Genomic DNA, 17,198 nt, shown 5'->3' with positions numbered 1-17,198 from the left:
GTGCCGATGCTACTCTGCCTTTGCCTAAACAGTTTAAAGCTTTCAGTTGATTTTGCCATTTCATCCAGGTTCAGAAGAGCTTTGAAATAACCACCTCTTTTCTGTTGTCACTCTACTCCATCTGTTTCTACTTTAAAAGCCAACCCGAGCATTGTGTACCTGACAAAAACTATTTAGTTTCTCAAAGCAGCAATTTGCCGTATTTCCAGCATTTACCAACAGTCGTCTCTTTCTGCCTTGGGGAGTTCGGCACACCACAATGACTCTCAGGTACACGCAAATGCCACTAAGAAGATCCCCCAATAACTTGTTATGTTGCAGAAGCCATTCCCTTATCTTCGTGACCTGACCTGTGCTTACCAAGAATGCCCTGAATTTCTTAAAGACTGAATACTGATACTGTATTAACTTACAGGGAGGGGAAGGAAGTTCTCTCCTAACTTCACAAACGTCGTTGTCCTTGGTAGGCTACAACTCTCCCCTGATTAGCTCTATAAATCACACTGAGAAGCTACGTTCCTGTGATGTTCAGAAACAAAGCACAATCAGAGAAATAAAGAATTTTTCAACAATTTTAGGTATAGCCACACACATTGCAAATACGCAGACGACAATCTTGCTCAAGCGTATTTCACCTTAGTACAGGTACCTCATAGGCATCTAGGCATGTGTCGAGGAACCACGGGTTTCCTCAGCTTCTCACAGTTGACAGCAAATGAATGGTAGGCACCTTCAGAAAGCAATTCAGAGCACTTAAGTCACGTCTAATTTAAACACTAAATCACTTTCCAAAAATACCTACCTCTATTAAACATCTAGCTTAAGTCTGGGTGAATACCACCGAAAGTCTGCTGCTTGGAAAGTATATATGAAGGATACAAACACATTCTACAACTACACCAAGTTGAATTTAAAAACTGGTTACAGTCTACTTTGTAGACATTTCCTATCACTGAACGAATGCATCTAAACAAAAAGCATTCAGTTACCCATTCCATAAACTTCACAGTCCATCTTGCTTGTGCATGACCATATCTGTGAAGTTACAAGTAGTACAAAAATTAAACTCCTAAAAATTCACCACCAGAGTGGCGATAATATTCTTGGGGTGGGGGGGAGGATGGGTATAGCACAGCACATCTGCTGCATAACCTGTAAGAAACTGAAAATAATGTGCTGTGTGGGATTAGAAAGCTTCCAAATTTGTTTCTTATCTTAAAGATAAGCCAAAAAACTCCAACAACCCCCTCCAAAACTAAAAACCCAGTTTTACACAGAGGCATCAGTATTTTTCTTTATATGTATTTTAAAAAACCTTCAACTGACCTTATATCAAATAGGCTGAAAACACAGACAATAGAAAGCAAGTTTGCATAGATTAAACAGGTGAATTCTCAACATAACTGCATCAATTTTTACCTTACCTCTCTGCAAAACTCCTCATGCACTTTCTCTCAAACACAGCAAGTGAAAAATCTGTTTAATGGCTTGGACCTGTCTCAGACCTCTGTAATAGCGACCCATGGAACTAGATCCATATACATATTAGGTATTCTCTGTATAGATGACAAATGCATAGGAAGACTAAACACAAATGGCTTGCCTCAGGAAGAAAAAAGCTCACATATGTGGTGTAGTATTGGCTTGCTTACTACTAAACAGTTGTTTTCTCTAATCTATTCATGACCGGGTTTCATTTCCCATTGACCTTGTTCTTTCCACACTCCCATACTTCAAATATTAAGCGGGAGAACCCACAGTGAATCAAGTTCTACAGGAAAAAATATATACAGACTATTGAGTAAAGCATATGTAGCATATGCACAAACACCACACAAGCCCACACTGTTTCTTCCTCTTAAAAAAACCAAAAACACAAGCATGACCATTACTAGGTAATAAATGGTGTTACTGGCAATCCTCTGACAACAGCAAGCAATAACAAGAGGTCTCTTGCTGGTCATTTATTTTTATGCTAATGTCTATAGTAGCATTCAAAATTCATACTGAAAAGTAGCAACAGACACTAACAAGAAGATAAGTTTAAACTGCCCTTTAAATAGACTAAATTAATAAACATTCAAATAGGCAATCCCACTGTCTAACTCCTACTGCAGTAACTATTCCCACAAAACACACTAATTCCTTTGCCAGACTCCACAGATGTGTATGTTTTTGTTTGTATTTTAAACTAAAAAAATCATGATAGATTTGACAGTTTTTGCCTAAGTAGCTGGAAGGGGGAAATGCAGAGGAGAGAAAAACAAGCAATTTGGAAGCAATCAGTACTTCCAAAAGTTAAAAGTTTGCTTGCTGTGAGGAAGCTTCTTAGTTCTGGTTTTAAACACAGCATTCTGACTCCTTCTCGGGAGGATTTTTGTCCTGAAATGTAGCGTGAAACGCACAAAGGAAAACTGCAGTTTCAGGACTGCAAGCGCGTACACACCGTTTCTTAAATTGCACTTTCACACTGTTGACTTCTAAGCATGTAACTCAACTGACTTGAAACTTCTCAAGTCACAAGCCTTTTAAACCAACCTCTCATTTCAACTCCCTACACAGTTTGTAGATCACATGTAGCCATATCCAAGATAGCTTTAAAATGCAATTTCCAATACTGGTGGCATTTCAACTGTTAATGCTTTTGTAAAAAAAACCCATCTTAAGCTGTGGACTTCCACAGCCAGATCATTACCACCACATATGACTGTGGTGGGCTCCATTCTGCCAGTAAATTAACAGTCATGATGGAGAGCTCATTCAACAGCCACTAAAGTGCTAAAATTGAAAGCATTCCCTTCGTGAGTCAGTTTACCAAAGTAAAAAGCAATAATATCTTCTTGCATCAAAGCAAACCAACTCATCTCTTCCAATAACAGAAACCTGGGATCCAGCAACCAGACACAAAAGTAAACACCACTCAAACCAGTTTCTGTAGCACTGAAAAAACCCAACTTTTAACATATTTGACAAGGAAAAAAGATAAATAGCTACATGGTAGTATTTTAATTCTAAAACATTCATTCTAATATATAAACATTTCCTAAAATTTCTCAACTGTCAAATTTAACAGCACAAAGAAAAGGTCCAACTCAGACCAACCTTTCCTAAACAATAAACCCCTCTTACAAGTTAAGAAGTTGAATAAAGGTTTCAGAAGAAATATAGAATGTGATTCAATACATTCTTTTAAAATTGCTGGTCAAGATACATGTTCAAATTATGGCCCATACAGGTTAGTAGTTTTGCTTGGTTTTGATGACCAAGAAAACATGGATAGAAAATAAAATAGAACGAATAATCCTTCATGTATTAACTTTCTAGAACTGAAAGAAGTGAATGACATTTGTCAGGGTACAGAGACCTAGAATTCTCTCAGCCACAGTACAATGCCTCCTAATAACTTATAAATCAGCTGTTTACACAAATGACTGCATTTACATTAAAGTGGTCAGTAATTTCCAAGGATTACCACTAAATGCTGGCTTTCTGGCCATCAAGCTTCACAGCCAAGTTTAAGAATTGTTAATGTCTACGAGCAATGCAGCTCACCTCAAACACCTAACTTGAGGGAGGCAACCGGTATTTGGTTGAAAATGTCTTTTTTTTGATTAATTTCTATACAGCCATTAAAGGGGGGGGGGGGTCCTCTCTAAATATTGTTGCAGCATAGCAATACAAGTAATTGCTTTTAGTTATATGTTTAAGGCCAAAGGATAAAGAATTACTTAATGAAAACAGTAATTGCTTCCCTTACTACTGAAATAATAAATTGATACAAGTCACAAGGAGAAGTCCTGCAGCCAATTAGTAGAGAAGCATTCCTTTATACAATTTAAATAATTATTAGGTTAAACAAATTACAATTCACACCTAACCAGAAACAGGAGCACATTAGGAAAGTGCAATGTAATAAAGAGAAATAAACAAAAGTTCGGAGTCTGTCTGATACTGCTTCTTCTTGAAAGACAGCACCTCCAGCTGGGGCATGAATTCAGCACTGATTCAGGAGACAAGAACTCTATCTACTAAATCAACAACAAAACATCCTGCAACAGTCCAGGTTTCACTTGGAAATCTTGCCGAAATACCAGCCAAGCCCAGCCTTGATTAGCCTGCAATGAGATCATAGCTGGAGGAGGTACGGCTGCAGGCCCTTGTAAAGCTGATACTAAAGAGGAATTTAAATGATACGTTGATCTTTCTTGAAACGTATAAACTATGATGTTTTCACATTTATTAATATAATAAGGATAACGTTGACTGCAGAACAACTTCAGAGTTCCTAAGAATATTGTTAGTACAGGAAGTGAAATGACTTTCTATCCATCACCCACAATCAATGCTGTGACTGACAATACAAGTTGGCCATCTCAGATAAGAGTAATTTTAAAGTAAAAGTAATCAAGATAATGCAGCTATGGGAGATTTTCACAAGATTTACACCTGAGCACCTCAACTTTTCATTGCCATTATTTCCAGTAAGATCTCCCTCTTCAGAGTTTGTTTCTTTAAAAAGAGGAAAAACCAAACTGAGGCTTGCGAGACTTCTAATTAAAGTCCTCAAAGTTGTCATTTCACCTTCTGTTGAAATACACATGTTGCCATAAAAAGCAAGTTCTTTATTTCAAGATGTCAAATTAGGCAAGAACAAGCTGCCTTTGGGCAATTTTTTTTGGAATGTTATCATACACACATGCAGAGATCAGAAAAAATGTAAAGCTTTTTTTTTTAAAGGGACATTATAAAAATAATAGTAAGGAACACAACAACAACGCTAAAAGACATTTTTCTTAAATATTAGCGACACCACTTGCACGTGGGTGGGGCAATTTTTAGAAGACCAGCTATGTTTAAAGATCGAGCAAGCTGTATCATGCACCGTTTTTCCTCTGTGCCTATTGCAGCAACAACAAAAAGGGCAAGGGGGAAGAAGAAGAAAAAAAAAAAAAAAAAGGCTCACGCCTGGCAGGTTAACTTGATATTCTACCTGCCCGGTTCAGGACTGTTTCTCCAAGCCTTGTTTCAGTTAGAGAAAGAAACGCTGTCATGAAACAGGGAAGGCTGCCCACCCCCCCGGACATTCCAGCCGCTGAGCACATGCTTATTCCCCTGCTGAGGCTGGACACATTTTCTCCTCTTTAGCACGCCTTTCCCTGCCTGATTATTGGTAGTTTGGTGGATCAAAGGACACTCTTGTTTTAATTGACTAGATTTCCAGCTAATAAATTCCCAAGTAGTGTTTGCAGCTCTTCTTGCCCTAGACTCTCCCTATGGTATCTGTAACGAAAAGTTTCCCTTCCTGTCAGCAAGTGAAATAGCCACACAACCAGAGGAACTAACACCCAAGAGGTGTGCTACGCAGAAAGTGATGCAAAATGAACAACATACACTTGCTCACTAATTTTTCAATTACAGTATTTTCTGGTGCTACTTTTCTGGCAGTTACGATAGTTGTCCCATACATGCTAAGGAAAGAAGGAAATACTTACACCACAGACTTCCCAGCCTTTACATAAAGGTGCAACTTTCTTCAAAGGCTGATCTTGCTTTTAAGACAACGGTAAAAAAGGAGACAGGCAGAATTTTAGAAATCCCCCTTAAGTAGCTGCTATCTGAGACTCCATTCACACCTTGTCACATTCCTCTCCTTAAAAAGTGGCAGTTGGCGTCATCCACCCTCACTTCCCCAGAGCTGCCCTGGACCAGAGTGAGACAGAGCTCCGTAGCCAGCTCACACTTAAGCACAGCCTGAATCCACAAACCCAGGAATTTTTCCACAGGTATCCTGAAGGATTCGGCCCAGTGGGTTTTCTTCGATCCCCAACTGACCAGCCACCAGCCTACCTGAGAAGGGACAGCACACGCCACAGGGAGAGGAGAAGCGCAGGTGAAGCGGCATCTCCTCTTCCGTGGCAGCCCGGCGATCCCGACGTGCGCTCAGGAAGGGGGTAACTCGAGTTCAGGGCTCTCTTCAGCTGAGAGGAGACAAACTTTACACCTCCGACTGCAAGGAGGGATTGATTTAACCACCCGGCATTATTCTTCCCAGTAGCTTTCCACCAGTAGAAGCAGTACAGAAAAAAACAAAACTCAATACCAAGATGAGTGGGCCGAATCACAAGGAAGATTTTGCAGCAAAAGAATTGTAGTCCTGGGGACACGAGCTCCAGTCCCTGGTTTCAAAACTAGTTCTATATACTCGCATCCAACAATGGCAAATGAAAATACACTCCAAAATTTAGCCGCAAGGATCCAGGTCATCTCTTCTTCCTAGGTCAGCACCGATGGACCCAGATTTCTCTTCCACACAGGAGCACGGTTTCAGGAGATACCAAGGCTGTGGTTCCACTTAATTATTCCTTTGCAACAGACCCAGTTTACAAGGTTCCCATCTCCAGACACTTCTCTCTACATACCACAGCCACATCCTCATGCCACAAATACTTAAGCCTGTTACTTAATACCTAGGTAACATTACGAATAAGTATCCCTGATCAGTCTTTAGATGTAGCACTTATTAGCCATTACCAGAAAGGTGGAATTATTTGATTTGGCACTTGATAGCTAGTACAGACATAGTAAGTAGCTCTGTTCTCCTTTCCTCAAACAGCTCCCAGGTTTGATATTCTGTAATTCAGGGTACTGGCAAAAGGCCAACAGACACCCAGTCATTTTTCAGCATATACATCTTCTGACACTGTTGTTTCTTGAAAAACAGCAGTAGGGAAGAGCTCTAGAAAAAGATGGTTTCAGAAGCGCTAACTTGTGAAGTCCATAATGCAGTTGTTTCAAGGGTGGGAGAAGGGAGCCAACTAGACAACTGACAATGAAACCAACTGAAAAATAAGATTAGAAGAATTTCTGCTGTGGATAAACCAGGACTTGTTGACCTCTGACACTCTCTGTGCACTTCTAAAATGGGAACAGGCAGAATCCACGGGACTTGCAGACAAAGCATATACATCTTTCCTACAGATCTTGAGTAAAATGCGCTTTGCTAATGAGGATTTTTTTTCCCCAACTACACATGGATCTATTTTAATGTGTTTTCACTGTGCAACAAGAAAGCTGTCTTAACAGCAAAACCCAACAATTACTGGGGATGGGGGTTCTTAAGTCAAAACACACCCAGATGAAAAACATTTTCTAGAAAACGTGATGTATTTCTCTAACTCATGCCCGATACACCGAGATTAAAGCTGTAAGTATACAAGGACATATAAAAAAAGCAATGAGAAAAAAAAAAAAAACCCAACCAGAAAGTGCAGATATGCCCAGGAGCCTCCCCCTCCCCCACCCCCATTTTCGGAGCATGGATTTGGTCCCTATCCACAGGACCTTTTGTTTAAAGGAGGGAGATACAAAAGGTTACCCTCATCATTTGGAATTTGCAAGTGCAACAGCAGCGGAGCAAACTCAGCCCGAGAGCCGGGAGTTCTACTCTCCGTACCCGTCTGCGCCGGGAGCCCGGAGGGACGGAGGGAAGGGCCCAGCACGGGGTCTCGGGTCCCCCGGCCACTTGCCGGCTCCCTCGACGACCGCCCCGGCTTTTTACCGGCGAGGAAGCGCGGGCCAGCAGCAGCAGGTCGGTCGGGGCGGACTGCGCCCAGCAACCTGTCGCCCCCAGACCTGCCGGCATACGCGGCCGGTGCCGGGTACCCCAGCGCCCACAGGTGCCCGTTCCCCGGGCACGAACGGCCGCCTCGGGGGGGGGGGGGGGGGGGGGGGGGTCTCCGCACCACCGCCGGCACCTGCGCCCGGCGGGGCCGCCCCGGGCTGCGGGCAGGCGGCGCGGCCGGACCGGGCCCGCTGTCACCGCGGCGGGCACGCCGCGACGGAGCCGGCCGGACCCCCCCACCTCCACACACACACACACACACGCCCGCGGCGCTTCTCACCTTGGTGATGATGAGGGGCTCCCCGTGCTCTCGTCCGCCCTTCAGGGTGAAGCCCCAGGGAGCCCCGCCGGTCAGCAGCACCTCCACCAGCTTGTAGCCCTCCGCCGCCCGCTGCTCCACCATCACCATCACCGGTTCCACCAGCACGCCGCCGCCGAGCCGCGGGTCGCCGCCGGCCAGACGCTCCCGCCCGCTCCGCAGCCCCACGTCCTCCATGGAGCGACCCCCCCCCCCCCCCGCCCTCCACCTCCTCCTCCTCCTCCTTCCCGCGCCGCCTCGTCGCGGCCGGGGCCCGCCTGCCTCTGCCGGCCGCTCCCCGGTGCGCGCCAGCCGGCGGCAGCCCGCGGAGCCACCTACCCGCCCCGCAGCGCCGTCCAGCCCGGCCCCATCGGCGGCGAGAGAGGGCTGATCCCGCCCGCCCCCTCCTCCTCCTCCGCCGCCGCCCGCGGTATTGTCTCACGCCGAGGCCAGAACCCGGCGGCGGCAGCAGCGGGGGGGCGGCTCCAACTTGTGGCAACTTGGCGGCGGGGCAAACGGCGGGACGCCGGGAGGAGCGAGGCGAGGCGAGGCGCCCCCGCCTCCCTCCCTCTCTCTCACCCCGAAAATAGGGCGAAACCCGCTTTCCACCGCGGGTTTCCCCAGCTCGCCCCTCCCCAAAAGCGGGCAGCCCTGCAGCGCGATCCCCTCAGGCGAAGAGGAGGAGGAGGAGGAGGGAGAGCAGCCCCGGGTCGGCCGCCAGACAAAGGCAGCGGCGACAAAGTCCGTGAGCCCCGAGTCACCCCGGGGCCGTGCCGCCCCCGCCACACGCAGGGCCGGCCGCCCCTCTCCTTCACCCCAACCCGTTCTCCTCCCCCGAACAAAAGCGGCGAGCAGGTGGAGGGAGGGCGGCCGCGCCGCTCCGGCCCCACGGCAGCAACGGGGGTGGGAGAGGAAGGGGCAGCCGGCGGCTGCGGCCTGCCCCCGGCCAGGGACGCCCCGCCTTCGCGGTGCCAGGCGGCGGCGGCGGCGGGGGGGGGGGGGGGGGACCGCGCCGGGCCGGCCGGGGAGTGGAGGAGACAGGAGGGGCGGCCCTTCCCGCCCCGCCGCCGCGTTTGGCGGAGGGAAGCCGGGCAACATGGAGGGCAGGTCAGGGGGGGCTAGACGGCGGCGGGAGGCGCTTTCTCCCGGGCCTTCCCCCGCCCCGTCCTGCCTCCATCACCTGTGGGGCGGGAGGGGCCCCAGCCTGCGCCGTGCCCGGCCCGCCCGCCCGCCGAGACCCTCTAGCGGCAGCCGGGGGCGAGGCGGGGCCGGGCTGAGGTGAGGGGACGCGGGGACGCGGGGCCCCGGCAGCCCCGGCGCCGGAGGATCGCACGGCCGGAGGCCTCAGGGGTCAGAAACGCGGCCGGGCCGGGCTTGGCGGCGGCGGCGGGGAGCGGTGGTAAAGGCAGGTGAAGCCTACAGCAAAAAAAAAAACCCCAAAAAACCCAAATAGAAAGCGATTTAGGTGGCACAGACAGTCCCAGACATCGGTTGGGTCGCAAAAGGACTGCCAGAAAAGTTTGGTGAGGGAGTGCGAGGCAGGGCTATTCTATTATTATTTTACGGATGGGAGATAAATGCTGAGTTCGGGGTTGCCTGACCTCTTTGCTGAGTTCGTGGTGGGGCTGGGGCTGAAATGCTTATTTCCTGCTGGACTTCAGTCTCTCCGCTTAATTGCATCACTTTAGAGGAGGTTTCGGTGGTTTAAATCAGGACCAGACTTGGCCTGGAGTACCTGAGTACCAGCACACGATCCTCCTTTGCTTTTCACTGTCAAGCAGGTGAAGTACTGCGTGATCCAGGACGCAGAAAAATCTGTATTTTAGTTCCTGAAAGACTAGTGAACCTCAAGGTACTTCCATGTGTGACAAACTGTCTCATGGAGGTGCCTGGTATACGTAGTGGGATTCCAAGGTTTTGTATATATGTGACAGTTCACATATTTTGCTCCTGAAAGTGGCCATTACGCCATTCTCATTATGTAGTCTGACCCTCCAACTCCTGTTTCAGCTGGTTTATTCCTCAGAAAGCTCTCCTGCCTTGCACTAAAGCAATTTGTTTCTACAATACTTTCAACATTACTTATAGTATGTTTCTCTAATACCTAAAGAAAACTGGTTTCAGGATTGAGAGCATCTGAGGTCATCAATCCCAGCAGCAGATTGGAGGACATACAGAAAGGAGAAAAATACTTGATTAGGATGATTGTTGTTCCCTCATGACTAAGGGACAGAAGGAACCATGGAGAGGGCACCCAAACGTACACATACTTCTATGAGGATCCTGCTAAATGAAAACCTTAGACCAAACCTATGTATTGCATTGAGCTCTTTAAGGCCTCTAATGGCTTGCAGATCGTCAGTCAGATTTCTTCTCTAATTCTTTTCTATCGTATAGACAAGTGCTAATTGTAAGACAAATAATATATTAAAAAAAAAAAAAGGCACATGTGAAGGGAAATACAAATAGTTTTCTCCATGTCCTGTCTCCAGTTGTTCTTGGAATCTGAAACAAAGTCTTCAGTTATGTGTGTGTAACACATATCAGGTTGTCAACACCGCAGTGTATACTCAATAACCTATAGCTGGAAGTTTCAAAGAGCTGCAGTGTACAATTTTGTTGTTTGGAAGCATGATGGTAAAAGAAAGATCCAGAATAACAATTTGAAGTTTAGTGTATCCCCAAGTATGCACATGGAAATGAAATGGAGATAAGATAGCTTATATCATTAACGAGAAGAGCAAATTACGCTTCCAAAATGCCTTCTCTATTTGTATCCCCTTCTTTTCAATTGCCAAACATTCATTCTTCATCTTGAACTTTTTGTTGTCCATAAGAAATTGAAGATTTACATTCCTGTTGTGGCTTTTTGATTTGGTCTTATAAATCCAGTATTGAAGAATGATGAAATCTGAGCACAGATTTTAAAACTGGAATATCTAGAGCCAGGAACTGGCATCTATGTTAAGGAAGCCAAGTGAAAACCATCAAAATCTGCTACTGTAATGACATCAGTGGAAGATGTGGGCAAGTAGCCCTCGGGAAAGCAGTTGCCTAAAGAAAATATCTGAAAGCTTTCACACTCCCAATTAAGAGACCTCAGTAAAGAACAATTTTTGAGCTCATGCTTGCTTAGAGCCTGATAGTCTGACACAGTCATCAAGCAGATCCTCAACCTGTGGCTGACAGTTCAGAAATCAGACTTCTTTATTTTGCCTGACACCTTTTTTGCTTTTAATGTTACCAATGGAAAACTAAGAGACTACTATGTAAAGTTCCTCATACATGTAAGTTTGACAAGGCAAAGCAAGACAGGAATTCTCTTTTGTCATATCGGTCAAATTTCTCTTCAGATCTTTTATATCCTCCCTCTCTGTGGGATTTGAAGCTTGTTCAGAACCCAGCTGGAGACTTGTACTCGTGCTCTTCTTAAAATATTGTGATAATTTTATTATTTGAATTTCTGCAGCTTCTGCCAGCTTTCATAAGGTTTCAGATAGTTATAAAGAACAAAGGATTTAGTAAATGTATTCTAAAATATTACTTTTCATTTGTGTGATAAGAAAACCAATGATAACTGTATTTGTCTAACAAAAGCCTCAGTGACCATATCCTCAGTTTTCTCCCTTACGTTGTTTCACTTGTCAGATGTTGTCTGAGTATACAGAAGTTAGCAATGAAGGTAGAAATGCAAGATATATCAGGGTGCTGTAAAGGTATGAAAGGAAGTAACGGACTTTTTCACACTAAGGACAGAGAATGATGCATCTGTGACCAATGTGGTATAAGAGGGATCCCCTTCTGTAATAACACGTGCCATTAATATTATCAAAGATACTTTGAAGTGACATACAAAAGTTACCCAAACACTTCCTCCTGCCATGCAAAAGGAGCTATCAGACTTCATTAAGGGATGGTTCCCACAAACCCAGGTTGCAAGTCCCTGCCCTGTAACAACAAAAGCGTTCTGCAGTAAACCAGGCTCCTTCCACAGTACTTCATCTGTCTTCCTGCCTTGGTACTTGAAGCTTAATTAAAACAATTTCAAGTGAAGTTTTGTTCTACCAAATTTACTCGGCCTTCATTCCTTCTGTTGCACAGATTGCATACCTGTTCCGTACTTAGTCGTTGAGATTACCAAAACTGTGAATAAACTCCTCTATGGCAGGATTTTGTTTAACAGTATCAGGCACAGTATGCTGTTAAGGCACAGCCTGTTTTACCTTTGTGGCTATACACCACATATCTTTTCCTTAAGACACCCTGCACTGAATTACGCAGGATACCTGCAGGATGACTCTAGAATAGGGTGTTTTACTCTCAGGCTTGAGAGCATTCGTTGTGCTGGACCTTGCAATGCCAGCAGGGCTTTTTTTTTTCCCCAGCAGCTGAGAAATTTAAAAGAAGTATAGGCTTCTGACTCATAGTCACAAAGTAAATTATTGAGGTGAGTTAAGCCTTTACAACCTCCCACTGTTTGTTACCACTCCTTTCCTGGAGCTAACCACCAAACATCACAGTTCGGTGAAGAGACAAAGTGCCTCTGCCTCAGCCATTTGAAATAAAAAATTGATGCCCTGGGGCATGCATAGTTCATCGACAATTTAAGTTAAGATGCTGGGCTATGAAACGAAGCAGCTGATCCATGGCACACGTTCTGCTCGGTCAGCTCAGTTAGAGGGGTTGCACCCTCCGGCAAAGAGGCAGAGCAGACTCATACACGTTCTCAGTGGTGTTTGCCAAAATAACCTAGCTATTTGATAATTGTATCAATGCAGCTTCTTCTATGTAATCAGCTACCATAGTTGCTGAAGAAATATCATTTTAGTCACCAGTGGTGGAAGAAATGTTGGTAGATAGAAATGTATGTATCGTGTGATCTCTACAGCGAAGATGAAAAGATTCAAAAACTCTTTTCTGAAGGCTAGAGTTGTAAGAATACTGTGAATCCAGTGAGAATACTGCCAGAACTCAGGGGAAAAACGAATTACAAGATATGAGTTATGGACTTGCATATCTTGTTCCTGGAGAGCTCTCTACAGACCTCAATTCCACTGGCACAGCAATCTGTAATACTACTGCTGAAATCTATAAGGCAGGCATGCACATATTGTATGTGGAGCAAAAGTTAATCCTATGTAGTGTTTATGGTACGTTTAGCAAAACATACAGTGAAGTGTAGAGTCATAGAATGGTTGGGTTTGAAGGGACCTTTAAAGATCGTCTAGTCCAACGTCCCGTGGGCAGGGACATCTTTCACGAGAACAGAGTTAAGAAGGGGAACCCCCAGTGAGTCGGGGGATTGGAATGGTAGAGGAACCCCTCTGTGGGTACCGAGGTCAGGGAGGAAGGCAGGAGGGGATGCCCCCGCAGCCCGCGGTGAGGCGGCAGGCTGTCCCCCCCAGCCATGGAGGGGAGCGGGGGAGCAGATGCCCCCCTGCAGCCCGGGGAGAGAGGAGCCCACGCCAGAGGAGGGGGATGGATGCCCCCCAGGATGGCCGGGACTCCATGGGGAAGCCCGCGCTGGAGCAGGCTGTGCCTGAAGGACTGCAGCCCAGGGAAGGGACCCACGGCAGGGGAGTTTGTGAGGAACTGCAGCCCGTGGAAGGGACCCACGTTGGAGAAGTTGGTGGAGGACTGTCTCCGGTGGGAGACCCCCCACGGCGGAGCAGGAACGAGTGCGGAGGAGTCCTCCTCCCCCTGAGGAGGAAGGAGCGGCAGAGACCAGGTATGACGGACTGACCCCATCCCCTGTTTCCCTGCGCCGCTGGGGGGAGGAGGGAGAGAGAACCGGGAGTGGGGCTGAGGCGGGCAGGAGGGAGGGCTGGGGGGAAGGAGTTCAAAGTCTGGTTTTACTTCTCAGTATCCTTGTTTTGATTTGATTGGTAGTAAATGAAATTGATGTTGTTTCTTCCTCAAGTTGAGCCTGTCTTTTGTCAGTGCCCATAAGTGGGGAGTGATCCTTTCCTGTCCTGGTCTCGACCCATGAGCGTTTCTTTATATTTTCTCCTCCTCATCCCACTGGGGCTGGGGCGGGGAGGAGTGAGCAAGTGTCTTCGTGGTGCTTTGTTACCAGCTGGGCTTAAACCATGACAACATCCCTCACCAAATTCAGCTCCAACTGTGCCTTAGCTTTCCTAATCCCATCCCTACACATCCAGGCAACATCCTTATATTCTTCCCAGGATACATGTCCCTGCTTCCACTGCCTGTGCATTTCCTTCTTACGCTTTAATTTGACCAGAAGGTCCTTACCGAGCCATGCCAGCCTCCTGCCTTCCTTGCCTGATTTCTTACACGTGGGAATTGAGAGCTGCTGTGCTCTAAGAAAAAAGTCCCTAAAGAGCTGCCAGCTCTGTTCAGCTTCTTTGTCCCTGAAGGTAGTTTCCTGGGGGGTCCCATCCACTAATTTATTAAACAACTGAAAGTTACTTTCCTAAAATTCAGCATCCTGACTCTACTCTTCACCTGGCCCATATCCCTCAAGAGTGTGCATCCCACTAGGACATGATCATAGTAGCCCAGGCTGCCACTGATCTTGACATATCTAACTAGTTCATCCGTGTTGGTAAGCAACAGGTCTAGTAACACTTCTCTTCTGGTTGGGCTGTCTATCACCTAGATGAAGAAATTATCCTCGACGCTCTCCAAGAGTCTCCTGGACTGCTTACAGCTTGCTGTGGTGCTTTTCCAGCAGATGTCAGGGTGATTGAAGTCCCCTGGCAGGATCAGAGCCTGGGAGTATGATGCTTCCTGTAGTCGAAGTAACACTACTTCATCAACAGGCTCCCCTTGACTGGGCAGCCTGTAGTAAACACCAACCATGAGGTTTCCTTTGTTGGCTTGGCCCCTAATTTTAACCCATATGACCTCAACCTGTTCATTGCTGCTTTTCTAAGACAGCTCTGTGCCATAAAGCCATTTTTTTTTCACGTAGAGGGAAATCCCCCCGCTACTTTACTTGTCCCTTCTGAACAGTTTATAGCCATTGATTGCAGCCCTCCAGTCATGGAATTCATCCCACCACATTTCACCAACAGCGATCAGATTATAGCTTTCTAGCTGCACAGTGGCTTACAGCTCCTTCCTGTTTGAAACTGAATGTCTTCAAAAATAACCATCACAAAGACCAAAACAACTGAAATAGTGATAAGAAGTTCCTGTAGCAGAAGTGGATGGAATTTTTTTATCAAGTAATTCAAGGTTTGGCAAGCTGCTGACAGTTTATTGTGGAGTCTGAAAGTCCTGAGAACCTGGAGAAACAGGTTCGGTAGCAGTCCAAGAGACAGACATCCTGGCATAGATGGGAACCGGGAGAGTTTCCTTTGGAAACCTGCCATGTTTCTTCTGATGGATTCAGCATAATCATGCTCTTCTGCAAAACACTTTGATTTCAACAAATTATCCATTTTCCCAGAATGAAAAATACCATGTTGAAGAACTCGAGCAGGATGTTTCCTCTGTGATTTAGGCACCTTTCCCAAGTGTGTCTTGTTTCTCCTGTATTACAAATAAGGCTTCATCAGCACATAATTAGTGCTGGAGAAACCCTTAGAAGTTCTCAACCTTTCAGATAAATACTCAAATATATGTTGACTTCTTCAGTTCTTTAGGGCCAAAAAAAAAAAAGCTTCTGTGTTCTTTATCTAGGTTTTTTTATAAAGCTGAATTTTGTGAAAGAATAGCATTTCATGATACTCTGGTATTTCTATCCCCATGTTTTTGATTCAAACTTTGTTCAGTTCTTACTTATTCTCACAACATCACATATGCTTTGTGCCTCAGAGCAATTTTCTGAGGGTGAAGAGCACGCACTGCAGAACAAACGGTGACTGTGAGTGACCAAGAGAAAAAATGTAATGATTTGCAAACAATAATATTCTTGGCTCAGATCTTGAGACCTATTAGACCTGTAGTCAGAGAAAAAAGCAGTCATGTCCAACACTCATAATAGTTATCCATAGCGTGCTTCAGGATTTATAATTTTCATGATTTTGCCTGATAAGAAGATTGAAAATCAAAGGGCAATAGCAACTCCTCGTGTGCTTGCAGAGTCAGAAGACAGCATACAACCTAGCAAGAGGAGGTGAATGGGTACCCAGCTTTCCCTGGGGATGGGATTTGCAGCTCGTAGGCAAATTCAGGCACAAGTTAAGTCATACCTTGGGCCATAGTCCCTCTGGTATCTGTATACCTGTTCCTTTTCCAGTTCCTGCATTAGGGCCCTTTGTCAAATCATATTACAACATCTCGGACTACCACTTTACAAAGAAACGAAAAAGCAGAGTGAGAGCATACAGGTTGAAACGCTGGTACATGACAGTCTGTACCGTTTCATTGTCAGCGGGCTAACTAGGCAATGCTTGGACACCGTTTGGGGCATAGCGTGGGCCAGTGACTGTTACTACGAGGCAGTACGGATGAAGCCACCCTTTTTTAGAAGCCACCCTTTTTTAGTTCTGGAAGAGAGTTCAGCAGTATATGCATATATATATACACACTATATAGATATATGTAGTCATATGTGTGTGTGTGTTGCAACTTCATTAACCTGGGATTTTTTTGCTTCATGATGTTCCATCATTTCAGCGAAGCATCATTTGTAATATTTATTCTTACTGCTGCATTTCTGATCATGGTACATTAGGGAGTGTTTTTCATTGTCCATCTTCTTTGATAACACAAGTTACATGGTAACATTCTCTAGACAAACTGTGCTGTGCCACTTGGCCTTATGTGCTGAAATCCAGGCACTGGCCTGTTTCAATTACGTGAGGGACATAGCCTCAGAGGCTAACAAGCAGTCTTTAATGCATTTAAACTCTGATACTACAGAATGTTACCTCTAAATTCGGTACTTGAAGATGATCACTGGAGCAGGAGTGATCAGGGAAAATGCCAAAGGGAGGGTTTCAAATGCTCTTTTTGCAGAGAAAGGCTTTTAAAAGGGTAGATAAATAGCAAGAGGCCAGAGTATGTATGACAGCAGACAAAAAGCCTTGTAATCTGGTATTTTTCACTTGGACTTTGTCTTCGTTTGCTAGCTAACCCCAAACAGACCTTCCTTTTTCTGCCTATCAGCAATGTGTAAATAAATCTCTCAGTGCATTCTATAAATAGACACAATTCCTTCATTACAAATGACCTTTCTACTCTCAGCTTGGTTACACAGAACATGAACCATGTCCAGGTGGAGGTCGTAGGATGTAGCATCTTGTGAGAGTCCATGCATGCATACAGCATAAAGTAAATGGTCTTTTTTTTGCAGTGGTATGCCAG

At 45.6% G+C, this 17,198-nt stretch overlaps 1 protein-coding gene across 5 annotated transcripts in view; it reads right to left on the bottom strand.

The window, feature by feature from the left end:
* Positions 1 to 8,353, bottom strand: part of SHROOM2 (shroom family member 2) — a 132,376-nt gene extending 124,023 nt beyond the window's left edge. For 2 of the 5 annotated variants that reach the window (XM_029998788.2, XM_029998789.2), the window contains exon 1: positions 7,902 to 8,182. In XM_029998788.2, the coding sequence (XP_029854648.1) occupies positions 7,902 to 8,117 (216 nt within the window). In that variant the 5' untranslated portion in view covers positions 8,118 to 8,182. Of the gene's footprint in view, positions 1 to 7,901; positions 8,184 to 8,258 lie in introns of those variants that run through there. The other 3 variants (XM_029998794.2, XM_029998786.2, XM_029998792.2) reach the window with 3 other exon arrangements.
* Positions 8,354 to 17,198: the final 8,845 nt, after the last annotated feature.

The sequence above is a fragment of the Aquila chrysaetos genome, chromosome 23 (genome assembly GCF_900496995.4).
Source record: "Aquila chrysaetos chrysaetos chromosome 23, bAquChr1.4, whole genome shotgun sequence".
In the NCBI taxonomy this organism is placed as follows: Eukaryota; Metazoa; Chordata; class Aves; order Accipitriformes; family Accipitridae; genus Aquila; species Aquila chrysaetos.
Note: the sequence above shows the minus strand (reverse complement) of the source record. Positions and strands in the feature narration are given on the sequence as shown.